The sequence below is a fragment of the Sphaerulina musiva genome, assembly GCF_000320565.1.
Source record: "Sphaerulina musiva SO2202 unplaced genomic scaffold SEPMUscaffold_11, whole genome shotgun sequence".
Classification (NCBI taxonomy): Eukaryota; Fungi; Ascomycota; class Dothideomycetes; order Mycosphaerellales; family Mycosphaerellaceae; genus Sphaerulina; species Sphaerulina musiva.
In genome coordinates this window covers 255,324-278,861 of record NW_016017393.1, presented here as the reverse complement: position 1 = coordinate 278,861, position 23,538 = coordinate 255,324, and the positions used below count along the sequence as shown (strand labels likewise).

The 23,538-nt window shown below is 44.0% G+C and overlaps 5 protein-coding genes across 5 annotated transcripts; 2 read left to right on the top strand and 3 right to left on the bottom strand.

Annotated features, from left to right (window-relative positions):
* Positions 1 to 561: 561 nt before the first annotated feature.
* SEPMUDRAFT_151688 (taurine catabolism dioxygenase TauD) lies at positions 562 to 4,027 on the top strand. The gene is made up of 5 exons (XM_016906981.1): positions 562 to 901; positions 981 to 1,187; positions 1,265 to 3,000; positions 3,055 to 3,787; positions 3,935 to 4,027. The coding sequence occupies exons 1-3, from the start codon at positions 596 to 598 to the stop codon at positions 1,946 to 1,948; spliced, it is 1,197 nt and encodes a 398-aa protein (XP_016756858.1). The 5' UTR covers positions 562 to 595; the 3' UTR covers positions 1,949 to 3,000; positions 3,055 to 3,787; positions 3,935 to 4,027.
* SEPMUDRAFT_120642 (glycerol:H+ symporter) lies at positions 2,044 to 4,025 on the bottom strand (the record flags this gene model as incomplete). The annotated part of the gene is made up of 3 exons (XM_016901623.1): positions 2,044 to 3,000; positions 3,055 to 3,824; positions 3,929 to 4,025. The coding sequence occupies 3 exons, from the start codon at positions 4,023 to 4,025 to the stop codon at positions 2,044 to 2,046; spliced, it is 1,824 nt and encodes a 607-aa protein (XP_016756859.1).
* Positions 4,028 to 4,249: 222 nt separating the features above from the next.
* SEPMUDRAFT_151687 (Actin/actin-like protein) lies at positions 4,250 to 6,262 on the top strand. The gene is made up of 2 exons (XM_016906980.1): positions 4,250 to 4,515; positions 4,580 to 6,262. Exons 1-2 carry the CDS (start codon positions 4,381 to 4,383, stop codon positions 5,867 to 5,869), a joined length of 1,425 nt encoding a protein of 474 aa, XP_016756857.1. The 5' UTR covers positions 4,250 to 4,380; the 3' UTR covers positions 5,870 to 6,262.
* Positions 6,166 to 8,677, bottom strand: SEPMUDRAFT_72846 (small oligopeptide transporter, OPT family; the record flags this gene model as incomplete). The annotated part of the gene is made up of 4 exons (XM_016910004.1): positions 6,166 to 6,672; positions 6,752 to 7,704; positions 7,839 to 7,905; positions 7,961 to 8,677. 4 exons carry the CDS (start codon positions 8,675 to 8,677, stop codon positions 6,166 to 6,168), a joined length of 2,244 nt encoding a protein of 747 aa, XP_016756856.1.
* Positions 8,678 to 18,186: 9,509 nt separating this feature from the next.
* SEPMUDRAFT_120639 (MFS general substrate transporter) lies at positions 18,187 to 22,544 on the bottom strand (the record flags this gene model as incomplete). Its single annotated transcript, XM_016901622.1, has 2 exons — positions 18,187 to 18,200; positions 20,969 to 22,544. The coding sequence occupies 2 exons, from the start codon at positions 22,542 to 22,544 to the stop codon at positions 18,187 to 18,189; spliced, it is 1,590 nt and encodes a 529-aa protein (XP_016756855.1).
* Between the last annotated feature and the right edge of the window lie 994 nt (positions 22,545 to 23,538).

Sequence of the window (23,538 nt, the reverse complement as noted above, 5' to 3'; positions counted from 1 at the left end):
ACCACCCGATACATGTAGGAGGTATGCCTGAGGCCCTGAGGAGACAAGGAGGTCACCTGAAGGGAAGGGTTCGCTTCGTCGCCTCAGGCCTCTCATCTTCTTCGCATCACCTCACACCGCCTGCCGACGAACCGCCTTTTGACTGCTGACTGTAGACAATCCAGTATATCTGATCTCCGGAACATTATTCCCCCCCCCCCCTTCTCCTCCCCCCCAGCTCAGCATCTTTCGTCGCTATTCGCTATGATAAGGTCAGGTACATGAGGTAGGAGGTATATCTTTCATGCAGCTCAGCACGCAATCCGGCTCGCCGTGATGACTTGTGCACCTCAGCTGCCATGCCCTGTGAGCAATACGGCATTGAAGAGCTCGCATCATTGTCCAACCAGATTGCACCACCCTTCTGAGCTCTCACCCTCCACCATCACTGTGAGCTATGGAATATATAGGTACATGTACACTTGTACACCCTCTTGCACTGCTCTTTCATCCCATTCTGTGATCCCACTCTCCACATTGTTGCCTATTTGCGCGAACGCTACCTTCTCTACCAGCCCATTGATCACTCCTTTCCACCACCTCTTACACTCTCCCAATGGCTCCAGCCGCCCTCGTAGATCAACCGACCGAGCTGCCACGCTTCCGCTACGACAATCCCTCCAAAGCCGTCTTTCCGGACGGCATCAAGACTTCGGGTCAGCTGGTCCCCCAATATGACCAGCTCAAGCCGTACCATGATTTCCCCCAGGAGATTGTAGGTGAGACGGTATGGAAGCCGGAAGACTACCAGAACCATCCCGAGAGATGGGTGCATCGCTTCAGTGACGACGAAATTGTCGAGATTAGCAAAGCAGCGGATGATTTCATCTCGTCTGGCACGCCCATGACAGGCATTACCAAGGTGGGTGCATCGACGATTGGCTGGCGTGGCAGAGTGAGAGAGAGAGAGAGGGCTGACTGGATACCTATCTGCATCACAGGCCAAGTTCCCCCTCCCAAACATGGCAAACTTCCTCGAGCCCATGCGCAAGGAGATCCTCAACGGCAAAGGCTTCATTCTCTTCAAAGGCTTCCCTGTGCAGGAATGGGGAAACCACAAGAGTGCAGTGGCGTATATGGGCCTCGGTACCTACCTGGGCTATTTCGTCTCCCAGAATGGTCTCGGTCACGTACTGGGACACGTCAAGGTGAGTCTCGTCGGCCTGCCTGCACTGGTGGAGAGTCCCGCTCGCGCCATGTCTCTAACAGCCCCCCGTCTCCACAGGACACCGGTGCCGACCCCACCCAGATCGACAAAGTTCGCATTTACCGCACGACCGCTCGACAGTTCTTCCACAGCGACGACTGCGACATTGTGGGACTGCTCTGCATCGCCAAGTCCCTCGAAGGTGGCGAGTCCGACATTGCATCCGTCCATCACGTCTACAACATCCTCCAAAAAGAACGTCCTGACGTGATCAAAACTCTCACTACCCCCAATTGGTACTTTGATCGGAAAGGCGAAGTCTCCGCCGGCCAGGAACCCTACACCAAGCAACCCGTCCTCTACCGAGAGTCCGGCCCCAACGGCCGCGTCTACTGTAAATGGGACCCCTACTACGTCAAATCCCTCTCTCGTTTCTCGGACCCAGGCCTCATACCCGCTCTATCCCCCGAACAAGTCGAAGCGGCGCAAGTCCTCGAGGATACGTGCATGAGACATGCGTTGCACATGATTCTCGACATTGGAGATATTCAATTCTTGAGTAATGCCCATGTCCTGCACTCGCGGACAGCGTACAAGGACTTTCCCGCCCCGCACCCTCGGAGACATTTGATGCGATTGTGGCTTGCGACGCCCGAAGGTGAGGGCGGTTGGCAGTTGCCCTTTGAGGATTCGAAGCATCAGAAGAGAGGCGGTGTGCAGGTGGACGATACCCCGCCGAGGGCGCCGATTGATGCTGAGTAGAGGACATGGTGAGGGACTGGTATTACATTCTGTACTCGTACATACCACACCGAGGAAACTTGAAGCTGGCTTCCCTGAGAAGCACTGAAGCAGCACTAGCACTTCATATTCACCCCTCTCCTCTTTTCCGCCTCTCGTATTTCAAACATGACCTGAGCGCCCACAAACAGTGTAGCCATGGCGCCAATCAAAAAGACTCTCCCACCCCAGCTACCTATAATCCCATCAACGAGCCCTTTCAACCCATCCAGTCCCACTGCAAACCCAACCAGATTTGCCGCCATCATCATCAAGATGTTCCCCACCGCGCCCACTCCACAGAGCCAACGGTACGTATTGGGCCGATCCTTGAATTTCCGAGCTGGGAAAGCAAGAGTCGCCAAGACCTCTGGCAGAACGAACAATGTAATTAACCAACCCCACATGAGAAGGCGCAAATTAATATCGTGCCATAGAGCGACGAAAGTGAACACGGCGAGAAAGTTCGCGATGCCCCGAACTTTTCCCTTTCCGGATCCTCCGAGAGGTATGTAGATGTATCGCACGACGAAGCGATTAAAACTGCGATGCCAACCTCTCCAGAATGCTAGTGCAGAATAGTTGTCGGACATGCAACGCACCATGTTTTCTGGAGGATCGATTCCGTCGATGAGAGACCACAGCCGGAAGAATCTCCAAGGTAGGAGCAGTTTGAGCCAGATCACGTGGAGGTTGAAGTAGCCTAACATGCTGAGCTGGAACGGAGAGTATATATTCCAATCGGGATCGCTCTTGGATATGGCGACTGCGTAGAGGTAGTGAAGAACGAGTTCCATGCATAATAAGCAGAGCATGAAACGGATCGCATAGGGGATGATTCGCGATCGAGAGGTTGTAGCCATGGGGTAGCGTGATTGGGAAATGTAGTCGTTGAAGTTGATGATTGGGCCGGCGAGGTAGAGAGGTGAGTAGAGGATGTAGGCCAGATAGTTGCGGAATGTGAAGTCAGAAGGCTTGGCCCCCAAGGATGTGCGATCTCGTTCGGACAGATTGGCGGGATCGAGGCCCTTCTTCTAAAGTTGATCAGTACACAGGCGCGAGGGATCACGAGGAAGGAAGCACAATACCTCAACAGGACTGCTTGCTCTTCGATCTAGCATCCATAGGTGGTCGAAGTTGAACGCGATCAGTCGAAGGACGGTAATGTTAAAGAGGATCTCCCAGCGTGGGATCAACCCTCCATAGCTGTCGAGTTGCGTTCCCCAGGTTTCCTTGGACGATTGGTCCGCACCTGTAATGGTTGGAGGCAGCGTCACAGCGGCGATGTCGGCAAACTTGTAGCCTTGGCAGAGCTCGTTGGCGAACAGTATGCCGACATTGAAGACCCATGTTGTTGCAGCCACATACTGTCTCGGCAGCGCAGTGGCGATCTGGTAATTAAGAGAGAGAATGGTAAAGACCTTGATCGCCGACACGCCATGTAATGCGATGATGAAGATGGCAGCAAAGAAGAAGTCAAAGGTGACACGATGGTGCAAGTGTAGGTCAGCTTTGATCGCAGCATTCCCAGCATTAGCGACGGCTCTCCCACTCGCTCTGAGAGCCTCATAAGCTCTTCTCAGCAGCGGATGGAGGATCAAAACGAGGGCCATATATGGAATGTTCTCGCGGAAGCCAGCATACTGGGCATCGGAATTGTCCACTTTCCGTCCGGGAATCCAGCCTGGCTCGAGGAGTGGTTCCAGTTTCGCGTAGCCCGGATGACTTGGTTGTGATACATCATATACGCTCTTGAACATCCACACGGGAATGGTCAGAAAGGCGACATAGTAGATGTAGTACTCGGCCGTGTTCCTGGCGACTGGTTTAGTCTGGCACACCACATCGCACGCGGGATCTGTTCATCGACAGCCGGCTGCTGCTTGGCCACTCACTGGTCGTCGTCGTTAGCCGTCCGAGCACATATGCCGTCTTCTTCGCACGGGGAGCTGGTTTATCGACTTGCCCATTTAGAGGCCTGTGCAGTGGGCAGTGCTTGGCCAGAGCCCGCAAAGCGCGTGTCGAGCGTCTCGACTTTGTACAGATCGCGCAGTCTCATACTGATTGTGGTGGGATGTCGAGAAGGACAAGTACATGTAGTACCTGGTAAGAGGTAGTAATACAGGTACAGGTAGTTGTGGAGGAAGGTCGAAGGAGACGAGACAGGAGGAAGAGGTGCTCAGCGGCTAACCTTATTGGGGCTAGCGTATCTCTGCGACGACAGGGATGGGCGAGCTTCGCGAGGAAGTCGCGTTTCGCATCGCATTGCATCAGATCGCACCTGCCCTCGCAAATTATGCCATTCAACTCGCCAGATCGCGCGTGATATTCACTGAAACAACCGACTATACCCTTCCCTCCTTCGGAATCGCCGAGTAATGTTGTGGTAGAAGACATATATACCATCAGGTACCATGTCGACACTCCCGCCCACACAAGCGCCCGCGCAGACAGAATACGCCGGCGACGAGATTAATGCTCTCGTCCTAGATCCAGGCAGTTACAGTGTGCGCGCTGGCTTTGCGGGAGAAGACACGCCCAAATCCGTGGTATGCGCCTGAATCCGCACTCAATGAGAAACCTCGAGCACTCTGTCCTGATGCATGTGAGCAGGTGCCCAGCAGCTACGCCAAAACAGCTTCCGGCGACAAGCTCTACGGCGAGAATGCCATCCATCTCCCCAAACCCGACCTCGAGATAGTCAGCCCGTACGATGCAGAGGGCGTGGTGCAGGATTGGGATACGGCGTCACGGCTGTGGGAGTACGCCGTGACCAGTCGACTGACGGGCCACAAACAGACGCCGCCCGCGCGGAATGGACTCAACGACGGCAACAAGGACGAAAACGGAGATGTGAACATCATGGACGAGGCGGCGGAGGAAGAGCTGGCGGACAAGCAGGAACAGGTGCTGGGCGAGTATCCTCTGCTCGTCACCGAACCGGGCTGGAATCCGGCAAAGGCACGTGAAAAGACAATAGAGATTGCCATGGAGCAGTGGGCAGTGCCGGCCTTCTTCCTGGCCAAAACGGGACAACTGGCCGCATACTCACAAGGCAAGGCCACTGCGCTCGTCGTAGACATGGGACACCACAACACCTCCGTCACCGCGCTCCACGAAGGCATGGTCCTGAAGAAGAGCATTCAACGGACGCCCCTGGCTGGTAACTGGCTCAGTGACCAGATCCGCCTGATGTACGCCCAACAGAATGTACCTCTCGTGCCACACTACATGGTCAAGTCGAAGCTTCCCGTCGACGCGGGCGCACCCAGCAACGCCACATATGTCACATTCGACAAACCACCCACAGATAGCTACCGCCGCCTCGAGGAAGAACGCGTGCTCACGGCCTTCAAGGAAAGCGTCGTGCAGGCTTGGCCTGGTCCGGGACGCCTTGATCAACCCGTCGGATCTGGCGGCCAGACAAACGCCGATCAGGTCAAACAGCTCCCACCCAAGCCGTTCGAGATGCCAGACGGTTGGAACCAAGTCTTTGGACTCGAACGCTTCAAAGTCGCCGAAGGTCTCTTTGACCACAAAGCTGCCTATTCTGATGCTGCACACCAGCTTCCACAACAGACACAAACCATTACGCAGACTGTGAGGCAGGCGGTGGAGAGCGTAGATGTGGATCAGCGGCCGGCGCTGCTGAACAATGTAATCTTGACTGGCGCGGGGAGCCTAATCGAGAAGTTACCGGAGAGATTACAGGCGGATTTGAGTGCGCTGTTTCCGAATCCCAAGGTTCGAGTCATTGCAAACAGTAATGCAGTGGAGCGGAAGTATGGAGCCTGGATTGGAGGGAGTGTTTTGGCGAGCTTGGGAACATTTCACCAGATGTGGGTATCAAAAGCAGAGTACGATGAGTTTGGGGCCAAGATTGTGGAGAAGAGGTGTAAGTGAGCGTGCGATATTATGAAAGAGGTGCCGCTGCTGTAAAATTACACAGTGCGCGAACGGTCTCCGCACTCGTGCTCTACCTTATGGGCCCTTCCTTCCAGCCTGCAAATGAGCGACCGTCATCAGAGCCCGCTCCAGAGGCAATATCATGCCACACCCGCATGTAAAGAATGAGTGCCACAAGTTAGTCTTCAGCGCAGACTCCCGAACGCGATAATTCTCAGCGTCCTCTGCCAATTCAAACTACAGGCTTCCCTCGGCTCTGTCGTGCACTGTGCATGAGTTCTAATCCGATATCCTCAAGACCACGTCGCTGGACCAAAAGTTCCACTCGGCGGAAGGTCCATGTATGGAGTCCCCTTCCCATCCACCGTCGTACCCTGAATATTGTTTCCCCACCAACTAACACTGACACCTGGGAAGACCACTGCGAAAAAGATAATCACCGCCGACACAGCCAGTCCCGAATCCAACGCCGCCGATAGGACATAGTTGTATTTCGCCCACCAAAACGCATAACGTTGCTTGATCCATCTGTTGAAGATGAAGGAGACTGCGAACGCTGAGCTATAGTTTATTCCTGTTGCTGGTGGGACGTTGCCGGTTCCCGCAAAGAATAGGGGCCAATGAAGGTTAGCGAGAAAGGTGTTGGAGGGGTAGCGACGTCGGGCGAAGAAGGTTACAACAGGGAGAAGGGCTCCCAGCCAAAAGAGGTGGAGGAGTCCGGAGTATTGTTGACCGAAGCTATAGAGACGTGCTGGGCCGATGGCGCCCCAGATAATGCTGGAGGAGAAGTTTACTGTACCCTGTACATATGCTTGTTAGCTACAGCGTTCTTTTCCATCAATTGGAGTGGGATGTTGTTGGCTTGGGCGGCTGGCTTACCTGTGGACAGGAATATCCATTCGACTGCTCGGATGTGCAAATGTCTTTTACATTGCCCAACATCCACAGCAACACCCCGTTTTGAGTCAATGACCCCACAATGCACGCTGTGAGCTGTGCGACAAAGAGTGTCCGCCGTGGTATCTTGAGATATAAACCTAATTTCATATCGCTCGCGAAGATCATTGCCTGAGCAAGACCCGTGTATGCGTAAAATTTGAATATGAGGAGCACGATGGGCTTGCCGGGAAGACTGTAGCCGGCGATAATCTCTCCGAGGACGGTCAGGACATTACTGTTGAGGTTTGCTACGGCGAAGACGGAGCCCGTGGGGATGAGATAGACCATGGCCATGAGGAAGGCGATGACGACTCCCCAGACGGGAAGACCGGTGGAGTAGACTTCTTGGACGGTAATGGAGAGTGCGAGCACAATGGTTGTCATGACTGCGTACCACCACCATGGGACATCGGGATAGCGATCGATCAGACGGGCGTGTATGTCTTTCTTGCGGTCGGGCTTGAATGCGTCGAGAATGTCGCGCCAGTGGAAGAGGAAGATGTACGTCGGTACGCAGGTCATGACGGCGAAGGACATGCCATATGACAGGGCGAATGTGACGGGCATGAAGAGCGGGCTGTATTTAGAGTACTCGTCTTGGAGGAATTGTCCGTGTTGGTCGACGATGCGAGACGCGTTGTAAACGTTCCCGGTATTGTCGTATGTATGGGTTCCGCTGAAAGGCATGTATGCGGAGTTCCAGACGTTCTTATAGTACAAGATGGGTGTGACTAAGGCGTAGCAAATTATCCAGCCGGCGAAAACGTTTGCTTGGGCCCAGAAAGGTACGACCAAAGGAGAGCCGTTATAGGCAACCTGGGACCAGTCGAGGGTCGTTGGGAGATATGCCAGGCCAGTGGACATGCCGAATAAATTGTTCACGACCACGTTGTCTGTCAGAATTAGAACGTATCCACCAGACGGTGAGACAAGGCTCGCAGAGATTGGTCGCTGCCGCTTCATGCACATAGATGTTGCGAGGCCAGCAACCAATTTTCCCCCGAGACTTTGGGAGTGTACGACTTACTCGGCGCTGCCCAGCATATGAAAGCGAAGGTGCTTAGACCAGTCCAGAGATAGCCAGGTAGCCAGTACTGTACACGCGTCAGAAGCAGCCGTCGGGCTCAAGCAAAAACACTCTCAACGTACCCAGACGAAACTCCCAATGAACACGAAAGTGAAGAAACGATATCTCGATATCCTCCAGCCATCTGCTACAGGATTCAGCCTCGAATGCAATGTCTGGAAGAGTGCAGCATTGGCCAGTGTCGATGGCCATATCATCTGTGGAGGCTCAACAATGAATCTATATGCGAGTCCTGCCATACCCAGTCCAAAAAGTTGCATGGTCAATGCAAGCAAGAATTGGTACGAGACTGGAGCCTTGAGATTGAAAAAGGCCGGTGCCACCTGCGCTTGAATGATGTCTGTAGCCCACGATGGTCCGAATGCGAGATTGGACATGATGGTCACCAATCCATGCTCTTTGATGTTGAAGTAATGATCAGGATTGATCACAAAGTTGTACCCGAGAATGTGCACAGTCTTGACAGGTAAGATGCGAGCGAGAAAGGTTCCCACGGGGTATGCGAGAAGTTGAGCTACGAGAGATGAGATGGTGACGCTCGGATATCTCATGCTAAAGAATTGGTTGATTCCGGTGCCGAGAATGGTGAAGACGATGCCTGTCAGCCACATGCGGAGGGTATTGACTGGTATCGAAGGGTCGTCAGTGTTGGGAACGTTAGCCCTCACTTCCGGATAGGGACTTTGGTCATCGTCGATAGTGAAGACTTCCTGCACGCTCCCGATGCCCTTGACGAAGTCATCGATGTCGTCTGGTGCGCCAGTGTCGACATGGTCCATTTCAGCTCCAGTGGAGGCTGGCTCCTTTTGATCGACCATTTCTTGACGATTGCACGGTAATCTATTGGCTAGCTAGCGTGCGGTCTGTATAGATGGTCTCAATCGGGTGCGGTGAGGTGGTTCACAGTACATGAGCGCAGAAAAAGAGCTCCTCAGCTCAGCACCACTGACGGTGAAAAGCACGAGGATATAAGAGAGCGATAGGCCGACTGAAGGCTGGTTCGCATGCGATATAGCCGGCAATTAGAAGTGCATGCAATGCCATGCAGACAGAGCCCGGGTGACAGGTTCATGGGTTAACATCCTAGCGGCTTCCATGGAAACCTTGGAGCATTGGACTTTTAACACGTGCAAGATAGGCCAAGTTACAGATGTCATTTATATACAAACTTTGAGTGCAGATTAGCCTAAAAAGCGCAACGACGAAGAGCTTATAGGTGCTTGTAAGTCTGCGAGTACAGAGGTGCGACTCTTATACTGATGGCTTAGCAAAATATAGAGCGCTACTATTGTATATACTATGTCTACAAGGTCTAGGGGCAGACCCTATTCCGAGTTGTTAAAGTAGATACTTCCTCTTTACGACTCTATCTTAGGTGCCTAAGGTAGTCTACGATTGTATAACAAGCGGAGGCTTCAAAAAGGCACTCTATAGGCAGGTACCTAGCCTAGCGAACATATCCTATACCTAGTAGGCTTGCTGTTTAGATTAATCTTTAACTAGAATTTACTTTTTGTCCTACATAATCATTTATAGATAGATCTCTTATCGCGAGTATTTGTAAACAGTAGGTGCTCCAAATGTGTCTTAGAGGCTTGCTTGCTAGTAGTATACAACGATAGCTACAGGTACGGACGTACGTGTGTATATATATATTATCTTCTTCCTAGGCATTGCCCTAGGTATCTCTATCTCTATCTCCGTCGCCGTCTCCCTCCTTTTCCTTTAGAGTCAAGTCTATCTCCGTCGCCGTCTCCCTCCTTCTCCTTTAGAGTCAAGATTTGTACTAGGAATAAACTATACGGGCTTGTAGCTAGAGCGCGCGTTATACAAGTTTAGTAGTAATACTTATTTAGTAATGTATACTTTCTTTAATAGTATGTAACTAGTAGATAGAATAGTTTCTATAATAGTATGTACCTTTCGATTTATAGAATTACATCTATAATCTATAGGGGACTCTATAGGTCTTCATGTATCCTATATAGTGGCACTAGAAGCTTCTATACCTACGACCCTATCTTTGCGTCTCCTTAGGTCTAATTAGGGATAGAGTAAGATCTCTTAGAATCTTAGAGAAGAGATAATTGTAATAAGTAATAATCGAGGTTTCTATAAGCTTTTATAGATCTCTACGACCCCTATATTATACAGAGAGAAAGTTATAGACTTCATCTAACGTAGCTTTCTAGAAGGACGTCTCTAGAGTGTTGTAAAAAATATCAAAAGCTGTGTTAGTAGGCGAAATAAAAGCTTGTATAACAGAGTAGGTAATAGGTCGTATAACAGGTTATATAACCTAACTATATAAACGAATTATACAAGATAAACTATAATATGTCTAATAGGCTTGCCTACTAGGAGTCCAGAATATAGACCTATTCTATCATCTTTTTCCTCTTCCTCTTTATTCTGTTTTCTTCTGTTTTTTCTCTAAGCTTTCTTGCTTCTTGTTAGGAGTTCTCTTGTCTTTTCTAGACTCAACGAATCGAAGTAGGCCCTCTCGGGTTTTGTTTCCTAGCTAAAGTACTCTAAACTTAGATTGATAGGACTTTATTCCCTCTTACCCAACTTATACAAACGTAAGGTAATTGTTCTCTAATATACCCATACTACTTTAGGCGTAATCCTACTACAATAGAAGTTAGACTATACAACGGCCTCAATAAAGTTAGGCTAAATTTCTAAGGAAAAGCTTACAAGATTTCAATACGTTCTCTTTAGCTTCCTCCTAGCTTATAAATATTATACCGCCCAATATTCTTCTATACTTCTAAGGGGCTTGTAGGAGTAGTAACATCAAGCTAGTATTCTTAGTATATTTATATACTGTTCAATCTACTATCTAGACACGGTCTTTCCATATAAGTATTCCTTTAGTTACTACGAATCAGAGTAGAGAGAGACTAGGCTCTAGTAGATCAAGAATACTATAAAGAAAGACGATATTCTGTCTAAAGTAGAGTTCCGAACCATTTGCTTCTATTGATATTTCTTATTATCTACGGCCGCGTATAGCCTACCGGCCGTATAGCCTACCGGCCGTATAGCCTATAAGCCTATATATTGACTAGAAACCTTTCTAGAGATCTAGGACTCTCTAGTGCTCTTATATATATGTATACTTAGTATCCTATGATTGCTGAACCTAATTCTTATACAGACGTCTCTTATAATCATAGGATAACTATAGGTAATAAGCTCATATACCAGGTATAAATACGTAATATAGGGCTATATACTTTATTATGAACACTATTCCTTTCTTCTCTTTATATAGGATCAGATCTTTTTAGAGAATACAATACCTAAGTACCTATCGATGATATCGCTTTGCTATTGTAAATATAAGCTCCCCTATATAGAATCTAGTATATCATTCCTATAAAGCACTATAGGAAAAGCGAGATTTAGCTATAGAGATAGTGACTTAATCCGCTAGTACTACTAGACGTAGAGCTAAGCTAAATATAGGCCAGAGAGAGCGATAGACTTAGGATAGGTAATATAAGTAATAAGGATGTACATCGGTCTGAAACCAAAGATAGGAATTCTGTTACTATAATCTCTACTATACGCTACATTTAGTATTTACTCCTAGAATTGTGCGCCTATTGATATGTTAATAGATAGATATAAAAAAGCGATACAGCTTTAGTCAGACGAGTATAGCGGCTAGAAATATTATAATACTATAAAAGTACGATTTTAATAGAGTAAAAAACTAGCTAATATTGAGCTAGAAGTTATTAAAGAAAAAGCAATTTAGACTACTAGGCTACAACAGCGATCTACGCGCTTAACAAAGATAGTCTATCTACTTTGGATACTTAGTAGACGTTCTAAATTAGTGAATATATTAAATTAAGTATAACTATCGGACTAGCCTGCTTCTACTATTTAGAGTATAGTAACGGCTTGTTGCGTTTCTTATTAGCTATCGCTAGAACAATACACTTACTTTAGTAAATAGGGTATTCTTAGAGCTCGTAGATATCAGCTTGTAAATAAAAGTTTCTATACTAATCGCCTCAGATATTTAGGCGCAGCGCAAGCCGTATAGACCCCCGTTTTTCACTGCGTTGTATATTCTAGATGTTTCTATATAGAAGAACACGATCCTAAGCGGAAGTGTGTCTACTGCTAATATACGCCAGCGTATTTTCTGCCCTTACTAAAACCTACAGAATTAGACATTTAAGCGTAGCGCAGGCTATAATGCTATATAGACCTCCGTTTCTTACTGCCTTGTATATTCTATATCTTTAGGTATTAGAGAACATAACCCTAAGCGGAAGTGTGTCCAACTCTTATAACCGCTATTCTTTATACTAATCTACCTTTTTTCCCCTATAAAACACGCGGAATTAGAGGTTTAAGTCTAGCGCGGGCCGTATAAGCCCCCGTTTTTCACTGCCTTGTACATTCTAAGTATTTATATATCAAGGAACACGATCCTAAGCGGAAGTGTGTCCACTGCTAATATACGCTATTTTATACCTCTATCTAGCCTTTTTCGCCTATAAAAGCTACGGAATCAGGTATTTAAACGTAGCGCGGGCTGTATAAGCCCCTATTTTCCACTGCCTTGTACGTTCTATATCTTTATATATCAAAGAATACTATCCTAAGCGGAAGTGTATCTACCGCTAATATACCCTATTTTCTATACTAATTTACCCTTTTTCGCCTATAAAAGCCGCGGAATCAGCTATTTAGGCGTAGTACGGGCCGTATAGGCCCCCGTTTCTTACTGCCTTGTATGTTATATATCTTTATATATTAAAGAACATAACCCTAAGCGGAAGTGTGTCTACTGCTAACATACGCCGTACAATAGACTATGCTCTATATCCTTTGCGTATTCTTAGCTAATAAGTATCTATATAGATAACGCGTATCTACTAATATTCGACTATAGTTATAACATCTATTCATCTGGCCTACTAATACTATGCTACGGCTTTATTACTATCTTTAGTGTATATACTAATATCAGACAAAGACATTCAACAAACATAAATCGGTCTTTAAGATATTATAGTATTTATTTGGAGTCGATAAGCTGGAATTTACTATAATTGATGATAATAGAGCTTATTTCCAAGGTCTAATCTTTATATATTGAGTTTAAATAGTAGATAGAGTTATATATAGCTATTAACATAGATGTATAGCTAGTAAACTTCCTACTAAGTTTATTTTGCTTTATAAGATATATCGTAGTATAGCTGCTGAGAAAAGGTTCAACAAGGCTTATAATGTCTTATGAAAACGAGTGTAATACAATAAAGAGACTAATATATACTCATTAATACTAGTAATTCCTATTCTAGTATCGGCTTCCTCTACTCGCTTTAATATCCTACGTAGTTTATATAGTTACTATCTTCCTCTGTACCTATACCCCCTTGCCATAGACTCGATCATTTTATTAGAGCGACCTAGTTCTATATCTAAACAAGAGATTTGTTGCCCTACTTCTAGTATAGCTATAGTATTCATATAAGACTCGTGTAATCGCGTATAAGTTAGACTTGAATGCGGTGTTCTATTAAAGAAATACTGCTACCTCTAATGTTCAATTTGCCCTAGAAATATTGAGGTAATTTAGCCTAGAAGAAAAAAGCGCGTACTTAAATTCAGCTTCTAGATAGCGACTATAGATATCTACAAAACTAGTATAGGTCCGCAAATGTTTTAGCTAGTTTTATCAAGAGATCCTTAAGCTCTCCTTATTATTTAAAGACTTATTCTACAAGTATACTCAGAATTTATGTATACCTCGCGTATTAATACTAATAGGAATGTCTAGATATTTCAAGATGTTTTTACCTATATACCTTAGTCTTTGAAAACTAATTCTAGGCGTCGTCTCGGGACTCTAGGTATAGACATTTCTTTTTGTAGAGTTCTTATTATATAAAGGGATACCTATATCGAACCTATAGAGAGATATAAATTGCTTTGCCCTAGTAAAGATCTCCCTTTTGGAGTTGAATAGCGTAAGATTCCATTTTATAGTAGGGTTTCAATCCATTATAATCCAGTCTAGACTAAGTATCGAGATTAAGATTAACTGCAAGCGGCAATAAGCAATTCGTAAGATATATAACCTTCATTAGAGTCCTTGAATATGATTTTCATATCGAATAAATTCTAGTTCTAGCTACTTTATAGTATTATTCCAGTGCTTAAAAACTGTGAAGCCGAGAACAAAATTTCCGCGTCTTCTTGTTCTACTTCTCTAGAAATTAATGCTTCTCCCTTATCCCTTTTTTTAGAAGAGGCATTGTTACTTGAATAAGGGGGACATTTATCTTCCAATTGCCCCCTCTTTGTAATAGAAATAGTACTAAGTAGAGTCTTGAGGACTGTTCAAGATGGTTTATTAGGTCTCTGAGTCCCCTTGTCTCATAGACCCAAATAAGTTATAAGACGACACTAACGTTTAGTTTTTATTGGTATAGAGCCCTAGCTCCCTCTAGGATATTCGAGATCAATGTCGCTAATATATACGAATCTTCATTACTTATTGATCTCTCTGAAATACAAATAACAAAAGAGTCGTAACTATAGAATGTTTATTACCTTAGATTTTGATTAATTACAAAGTCCTTTTACAGTATTGATAGACAATTTTATAGACCTAGCGTTCTCTAGAGTCGTCTAGAATGGCTCTCTGTAGTAAGATTTTAGTATCAAAACCCTTACTGGTTTTATATTGTATTCTACACCTGCTTCTGCTTCTTCTTCCTCCAATATGCTAGATTCGAGTTGAATAAGACCTTATCACTAGCGCCTGTATTCCCTAATTATCTTGTCCCTTCTGGCGCCGACATATAGATGAATCAAGAACTCTTGTGTTTTCTTTTTATTCTTAGAAACAAGATTCTAGAGCTCTTCTTAGGAGAAGACGCCTCTAGAGCCCTACTTTCGCGCTACTTGCTAAAGTGTCGGCTTCAAAGTCTCTACCTAATAGTATATCGCTTAGCTAGCAGATTCGTCTTAGGTTTTCTAACTACTAGTAAACTATATTCCTCTATCTCTCGATAGTATAGCGCCAAAGGAACTAGGATACCAGTAGAGAGATTAATATAGCTAGTCGAGAGCCTTTTTCTTTTATGAGAATCGTCCAAAACAGTTAAAACATAGTAGAGATATTGTCTGGAATTAATATTATTATTTTTTAAACACTCTAGAGACGGCTTCCTAGAGACTTCCAATTAGGTAAATCGTCGACAAATCTCTAGAAAAGCTCGGATCCCCTTGGATATATTTGGAATTCTCCCTTATATTCTATAGAAACCTCGTATTACTACTTCGTAATGTCGAATATATACCGGAGTATATATTCACTAGAAGTGAAACTAGAGAGTAGTATAGAGAGTTATTAACTTGTTAATTCTTGCTTAAGTACTAGAGTAGCGATACCTGCTATAACCTCTAAAGTTCTCGAGGAGAATATAGATCCCTCTGATATTATTATACTACTTTCCTTAATAGAACTATTGCTAATTTGATCCGGGCCTATAGCTTAGTTATATTAACTACTTTCTATCTACCTTTATTTATCTTATAGCTCTACAAGATTTGCTTATCAATTGAATAGTAGATAGAGCCCTAATAAATTGTTAGAGCCTGGTGACTACTATTCTTTTATTACTAATAGCGTAGTAACGCTTCCGCGAATTCCTTTGGATATACTATAAGACTAGTATTTCGCTAGTATAAATACGTACTATAGCAAAGGCAGAGTTTGCTACTAAAGTAGGCCTTACTAGTATAGCTATAGTACTGCGATATCTATAATATGTTCGCTAAGAGTTGCTAAAAGCTTATTAGTAGCAATACTCCCGGTAATCAAACGCTATTACTATTTAAGAAATAGGGATACTTCTATAACTACAAAGAATATAAACGTAGGCTCGAATATATTTTTTTCGTATACCTAGAGCTTATTGAAATACATAAGAAGAACGCTAAGGTACTTATTTATAACTGCACTTATAATGACGTTAAATTAAGGCGACTACTACTCTACTTCAACTTCGTCTTACGCTTTAGAACCGTTCTTCCGCTTATATATATACTTATACCGGACGAGACCTAGAAGGGCTATATTTAGGTGTTTTAGCAACTCTAGCGACTCTTCGACGGATACAAGACTAATAGTCCAAACGCATTCATAGAGGTATTTCTATAGACTAATAATATACTATATACTTAGTATATAAATACAGTAGTAAGAGCAGAAGAAGAAAGAGACTAATAGATATATACTAAGAGATAATACCGATATATACTAACCAAAGAGGTATTCAATAATACACCTATATAGCCCTTAACGAATAAACTATATACACATAGAATAATATCCCTAAAAGCAATAACGACGAGGACTTCAATACTATATATAGAGCTGTATTTATAGCTATAAAGGCAGACGTATGTTATTAGAAGAGCTAAATATTATTTTCCGGCCTATTAATAACCCTACTATTGTTACTACTATAGTAAAGACATACTAGAACGCTAGTAGAAGATAGTACGCTATCTATAGACAGCCTAGTAGGTTTATAAAGAGAAGTACATAAAAGTATAGATAAACAAACTATGCTATTTCGGTATTAATATATTCTCTAGCGGTAAGAGCATATATAAAGGCTTAAAGCTATAGGCAGTATTATTAAATAACTCTAACCTCCTTTATAAAGCTCGCGCTATTCTACAACCTATAACTAGATCGTAAGAAGGCTAAACTAGCTAGGGTATAGAATACTACGTCTATTATAAGCTACCTTATAGTAGCTATAAGAATATTTATAGTATAGTAACTAAATACCAACAACTACTCTAGAACTACCTTGCCGAGTACTATAAATTATACGCGTAGGCTAGAAACGCGTAAGCTAGTAATGTATAGGCTAGTAACGCAGAGGCTAGTAACGTATAGGCTAGCATCCGTTGCTAACCAACTTCGCCGAGTTCTAAGCTTAATTTACTATAATATAGGCTTAGATACTACTACTACCTATACGTACCTAGAAAGGACGAAGAGGACAAGGAAGACGAGGAGGATAGGGACGAGCACAAGGACAGCAATAGGTATAAGAGATAGACGATAATATAGAGAGCCCTTATAAGTTCGATATAGATTAAGCTTCGAAGACAAGCTTAACCTCTTCTGCCTTGAAAGTTAGTACCTACCTAATATATTACTTCCTATCGTCTAAATCCAGCTCTTTAATACCATCCTTTCGAAGCTTATAATATAGGTGTATAAAGAGATACGACATCTATTCGCGATAGAACTAGCTACTATGTTGAACTTTGTATTTAGTATAGCTCTGTATAAGATATAGTCAATCTAGGCTTAATCGCCGATCTATACTAAGTAGTAATAATTTAACTAAAGCTATAAATTTGCAGCCGTTCACTAGTCTATACAAATATTTACCAAAGATAAAGTTCACTACCTTTTCTCCTACGAGGGTTCTTTTGAAAGTGTTGTAAATTAATTTGTACGACTTATAACTATCTATCCCTACCTATCTTTAAAATATAATATTTTCCTATATACTGCAGCTATACTCATTTTTATATACAAGCAAACTTTCTATATAAGCCTCCTATAGTCTTTCTATATGTACTGTATACCTCCGCTTTTCCGAGAGTCTAAGTTGTTTTAGCATAAATTTATAATAGAACAAAGCTGTAGAACGTTAGTATTCTGGAAACATCTCTTTGACTATATACTATCTTTATATCTATTGCTATATAGAGGGTCTACTTGTCTTAATCTATGTTATAGTCCTTAGATATAGCTTAATCTTGCCTTCTTAGTATATATTTGTCTATTTCCTTACTCCCTACCTATATCTATACTTTGTTATCTTTAGCTGTCTCTTATACTATAGTCACACTACTTATTCTAGATAAGCAAGACTCCCATACAAGATTTTTATAGTCATCCTATAGATGCTTAATAGGTTAAATATCTAGGGACTTAGCTGGGGTATCTAGAAATTCAATGTTTTTACGCAAATTGATGGGGCTATACTAGATACTAATATTGTCTTCTATCATAAAAACTTACCTCGTAGTATAGAATAAGTTACGTTTCCATAATCTTAAGTATATATGATATAGTATTTAATCCCCCCCTTTTATAGTCTCTAGATATCTTCTTGAATCCAAAGCGTTTTCAAGTACTCTTGTGCTATGTTCTTCCTTTACGGACTCTCCTAGGTATTAACTAGTTATAGAGACCTACCTTAGTAATAGATTACTCTAGGGGCCCTTTAATGGATAATTAGTAGATTCGAGCTAAGTATTAGTCTCTAACTATACAATATCTGTTTTTTTTTTAGCTAATTCAACTATTTCTTTATCCCTCCTAGGTTTCTATATAGTAAAGTGTCTTTCAGTAGCTAGGTCGTCTACTAGTCTATACAGAATTTACTATAGATAAAGTTTAATACCTTTTCTCCTACGAGGGTTCGTTGGAAAGTGTTATATTTATTTATACGATTCAATGACTGTCTATCACCTTATCCCCTGCCTAATGTTTTTAATATATCGTTTTTCTATATACTATAGCCATACTCATTTTTATATACAAACAAAATTTCTATATAAGCCTCCTATAGTCTTTCTATACATACCTTATACCTCCGAGAGTCTACGTTGTCATAGCATAGATTTATACTAGAACAAAACTATAGAACATTACTATTTTAGAGATATCTCTCTAACTATATATAGGGAGTCTACTTGTCTCAATCTATATTATAGTCCTTAGATATAGCTCAATCATGCCTTCTTAGTATGTATTTGTCTTTGTCCATACTCTTTACCTATATCTATACTATATTATCTTTAGCTATTTCTTATATTATAGCTACACTACTTATTACAAATAAGCGAGACTCCTATACAAGATTTCTCAGTCCTTCTATAGATGCTAAATAGGTTAAATATCTACAGACTTAGCTGTGGTATCTGATAGGTCTAGGATTCTCCCTATTTTATACTAGATACCGATATTGTCTTCTATGATAAATACCTACTTAGCTGGCTTTAAACATTCTACTTCCTCGTAGTATAGAATAGGACAGGTTTTCTATAATCTTGAGTACATAGAATCTTTTTCTTATGGTCTCTAGATATCTTCTCAAATTCAAAGCATTTTTTGAGTGTTTTTCTACGTGCTTTGATTTATTATATGGAGCCTAGGAATACAATAGACATACCTAGGTAAGCGTTCGTTATTACTGTAGAGTATCTAAACTAGCTATAGCTATAGTAAAAAATTTAATGTTTAAGGCCTTGATTATTCTAGCAACAGGTATTCTTACTTTGTAATACACTTCCTTATAAGGGTATAGAGCCCAAACTCTATAATAGTGCTAAACAACTACCCTATATTATAGAGGAGTCTCTAGAGGGACACGCCTATTGTATTCTTAAAAAGCGAGTGTGAAACTAGTCTAAGTAGACATCAACTCCTTTTAGTACCAATATATAATTCTTGTCTCTATATCCCCTAAAATCAAGTAGAGTCTTATTATGCAAGATAAGCTTAACCTCCTCCGCCTTAAGAGCCAATACCTACTTGATATATCGCTTCTAATCGTCTAAATTCAGCTTCTCTAGCGCAATCTTATTTGGGGCCCTCTAACTATAGATTAGCCGCTTATCTACTAGATCTGCTTAGAAGTCGGCTTTACCCCTAAGTATATTGTTTACTTACTATATATGGTCTTAGCTCTTAGAGAGGGGTTTTAATTTAATTATCCTAGACCGAATAAATAGAGTACTTAGTAGTATAGGGCTAACTTGGCTACTTCTATTTAGCTCTAATATCTTGTCTAATTCCTAGAGAAGCTCGATTCTAGTTTATACGCCTAGGAGCCCTCTATCTAGGCAATAAACCAATATATTTTAGTATATATCTAAACTTATATAAGTTAGCCCTAGATTTGGGAAGATTTGTATTACTTTAGTAGGATAGTCGTCATAATCGATTTCAATAGTATATAGAGTAAGACAAGTCTCACTATCTTATACTAGGGCAACGCGAAACCCCAGAGAAACGGAGGTAGGTCAGATGTCTAGACAATTAGCTAGAGTATCCAGAAATTTAACATTCTTTTACGTAGATCAATAGAATATTTGTTTTATACAAGATGCCGGTTTGGGCACTTCCTTATAGTATAGAACTAGGGTACCTCTTTGAAGTTCGAAAGATACAACAAATAGTATCTAGTCTCTCCTTCTAAAGTCTCTAGCTATCTTCTTGAATTCGAATTATCTTTTAGCATTTACCTAGGATCGTCTGCACTCCCTTAGGGGTGTCAAGACTGTCATTATTAGGTTAGAGGAGCCTACTTCATAACTTGCTACCAGAGCCGAAGATTCTAGAGAATACTCGAATATTGAATCCAGCCACTCACGCCTCACGCGTAAACAATTTCTACTAGATTCTAGTCCTCTCTACGAGTATGTGATCCTATAACACTATAAAAGCTTCTAGAACGCCTAGTGCTGCCTACTAAAGCTTGGAGCGCGATCAGTCCTAAACGTAATGCTTCATTCTTTCTCTGCTACTTTAGAGTCATAAACGACGCGAGCAGAGTGCTTATTAATCGTTTACAAATCTTGGAGGTATAGTTACGGGAACTTATCTGGATTGAAGGATGTAATTGTGAGGACTGAGCTGAATCAGCAATTTCAAGGCCTCAGGCATGTAAATTCTTCCAGTTTAGATTTGGACCTCGACAACTCCCACCGCAGCTTTTAGTACATTATTTGGAATACAATCGCAGCTTGCACCGGCGAGTGAGAAGAATCTTAGATCGTCATGGCTACGTTGATGCATATCTGATGAAGATTTGATGCATAAGGTATGTAACCACGCCTCCACAGCACAGCCTCTTCTCGTCTTTTTCGGATGCCCCTGGTGCCATCTGCAGTCGTTACTCTCCCGCCATCCCCATCCACTCGTTGCAATCTTGGTATACCTACACATCAATCATCACGCAATCTCAAGAATTCCCGATACCTACCGTACGTCCATCTCCGGCATCGTTTCCCATACAGCTGCATGGGGATCGTCGTCAAGTGGAACACCAAAGACAACACTCCGATTGCAATAAACGTGTTCGCCAAACCACTTGCTTCAATCCAAAGACTCGCTACGAACGTCAAGATGCAAGCCATGGTATTATTGATGACTGCTACACCCACCATGCCTTCCAGTACCATGTCCGGATACGCATCCATCAAATAAGACATAGAAATATCACCCGCGCAGCCGAAACCAAAGCCCGACATGGCCAACCCAATGTATGGCCCAGGCCAACTCCACGCTTGGGAAGATCCAATGCCGAAAAGCATCAATCCTGCGGGACTGATAATTGCAGAGAGATACATCAACCAGAGACGATCCTCGGCTTCGGAGATTCCGCCTCGTCTTTTTGCGATCCATTTGACGAAAATGTCGGAGAACCAGCCGCCGTAGATGCAGCCTATTGTCGCGCCAATGAGAGTGGGTATGTTCATAATGGCGACGGCTTGGTTGCTGTAGTTCCACGGCGGCTCGAAGTAGTTGTCTTCCTCGACGGTGAGGTAGAAGGTGAGCCAGGCGTCTTGGGCGCCCCATTGGAGTCCGGCATAGAGGACACCGGGAAAGGTGAAGACGCGGAGGATGAGCCAGAGGCGGTAGAAATACTGCTTGAATCCTGTACCGATCAGGTTCGGTGCGGGTGTGATGAGTGCGATGCGTTCTCTGTACGACTTTTTGCAGTCCACGCCGACCCGAGCACTGTCGTTGTAGTCCCTCGCATCGAGGCATTCGTTTACTTCCCCAGTCACATCCTTCTTGTCACCTGGGGCCACCGAGACCGATGGACGAGGCCCGGGCAGACCGAGAACGACATCCCGCTGGAAAGCTGTCTCTTCCAGACCAAAGTAAAAGACAACCAACGAGCATCCACACACGATGGCACCTGTCCAACCCACCCATCGCCAGCTGTCAATGGCGATATACCCTGCAACTAGTGGCCCCAAGAATGTACCCATCGAGGTAGCTAAGATGTATAGTCCTAGAACAGTCCCACGCTGATGCTGGAAGAACAAGTCCGAGAGCGAGAGCTGCGCTAAAGCTTCTGCGCAGCTTTCTGATGCACCTACAAACATCTGATTCCATATCGAATCCTGTATACCCTGCGTCCGGGCGAACCAGATCGATCCGACCAGACCGAAGGTCAGGCAGATAAGATACTGAATCCGTCGACCGTACAGCCAAGGCATAGGAGAAGCCAGGAGAGCCCAGTATCCGATAGATGCGAACAGGACACCAGCAGCTGTGTTTGCTACATCGTAGGAAATGCCCAGCTCGTCCAGCATTCCATCACCAGCGGCTCCGGCATCGTTGGAAATTGCAGCTGTCATTGCGGTAACGAAGAGGACGAGGCTTGCGTGCCAGTATTTTCGCAGTGGTGACCAGTTGATGGGATCATTGGGGCTGTTGGTTGGTGTTGGGTTCAAGATGATGAGTTCTTGGTCGTGAAGATCACCGGATTCGCCTCGAACAAACAGTTGGAGGGTTCCTGGGAGGAACTGAGCGCTGGGCTCGGCCATGATGACTCTTGGGCCTTCGAGTGTGTCTGTTTACCGTCTTTTCAAGTCTGATATGCTGTTTGGAATGGCGATGAGGACAAGCAACGGGATAAACGACCAACGTCGGCGGGAGGGCAGATGGGTATTAATAGCCGTCTTACGATCTTACCTACATGTATCGTTTGGCGATAGGCGACAAGCCTCTCCACTGCTCCAGCGTCCAGGTTCGGGCTCACCTGGAAGTGCAAGTGGAAGGAAGCATCTCACCCTGCCCTGCCCTGCCCTGCACTTTTTGTCAATGGGGTGGTCGACAAAGTTTGTTGGCTTGTTTGTTTGTTTGTTTTTTTGTTTTTTTTTGGGAGCTGCCAACACAGTTATGTGCCGTCGGCAACGTCGCTCGGCTCAGCTCCAGACAGGCTTCTCGACGATATCCTCGATAACGAGCATCGATCGATACCTACCTCCCTGTAGGCGCCGACAACGTGTCTTGCCAGGTGCACAACAGCATGGCCAACGCCCGACCATCGTTCGTAATGTCGAGACTTGCAGAAAATGGCGCAAAAGTATGTTTTCCGCACTGAGCAGTTCACAGCGCTCGGCATGCCATGAAAGTGATGTTTGTTGACAGTTGACCCTAGTCGAAGTTGTTAATCCAAACCCAAAATTGATGAGGCCTTAGGGTTGGTTTGCCAAGAGTTTGCCAAAACCTGGGAGGTTGATTGATTGATAAGGTAAGGTAGGTACCTTATTTTGATTAACCTTTGAGGCCAAACCTCAATATCAAAGTCTTGACATAACTTTGATTGGGGACCACCCTGCTCCCGTCCTAGGTTGCGTCCCCGGAAGCACATGCTTGATCTAGTCTAGTCTAGACCCCCCGTTATCATCAGGCCCCTACCTCCTAGGATATCTCCAGTTCTACACTAAGGTAGTATCCAACCTGTACACCAGGACCTACGCACTCCGATGCCTGGTGGACCGTGCAGGTGTATGATTCCCCCCCTTCCCCCCCCCC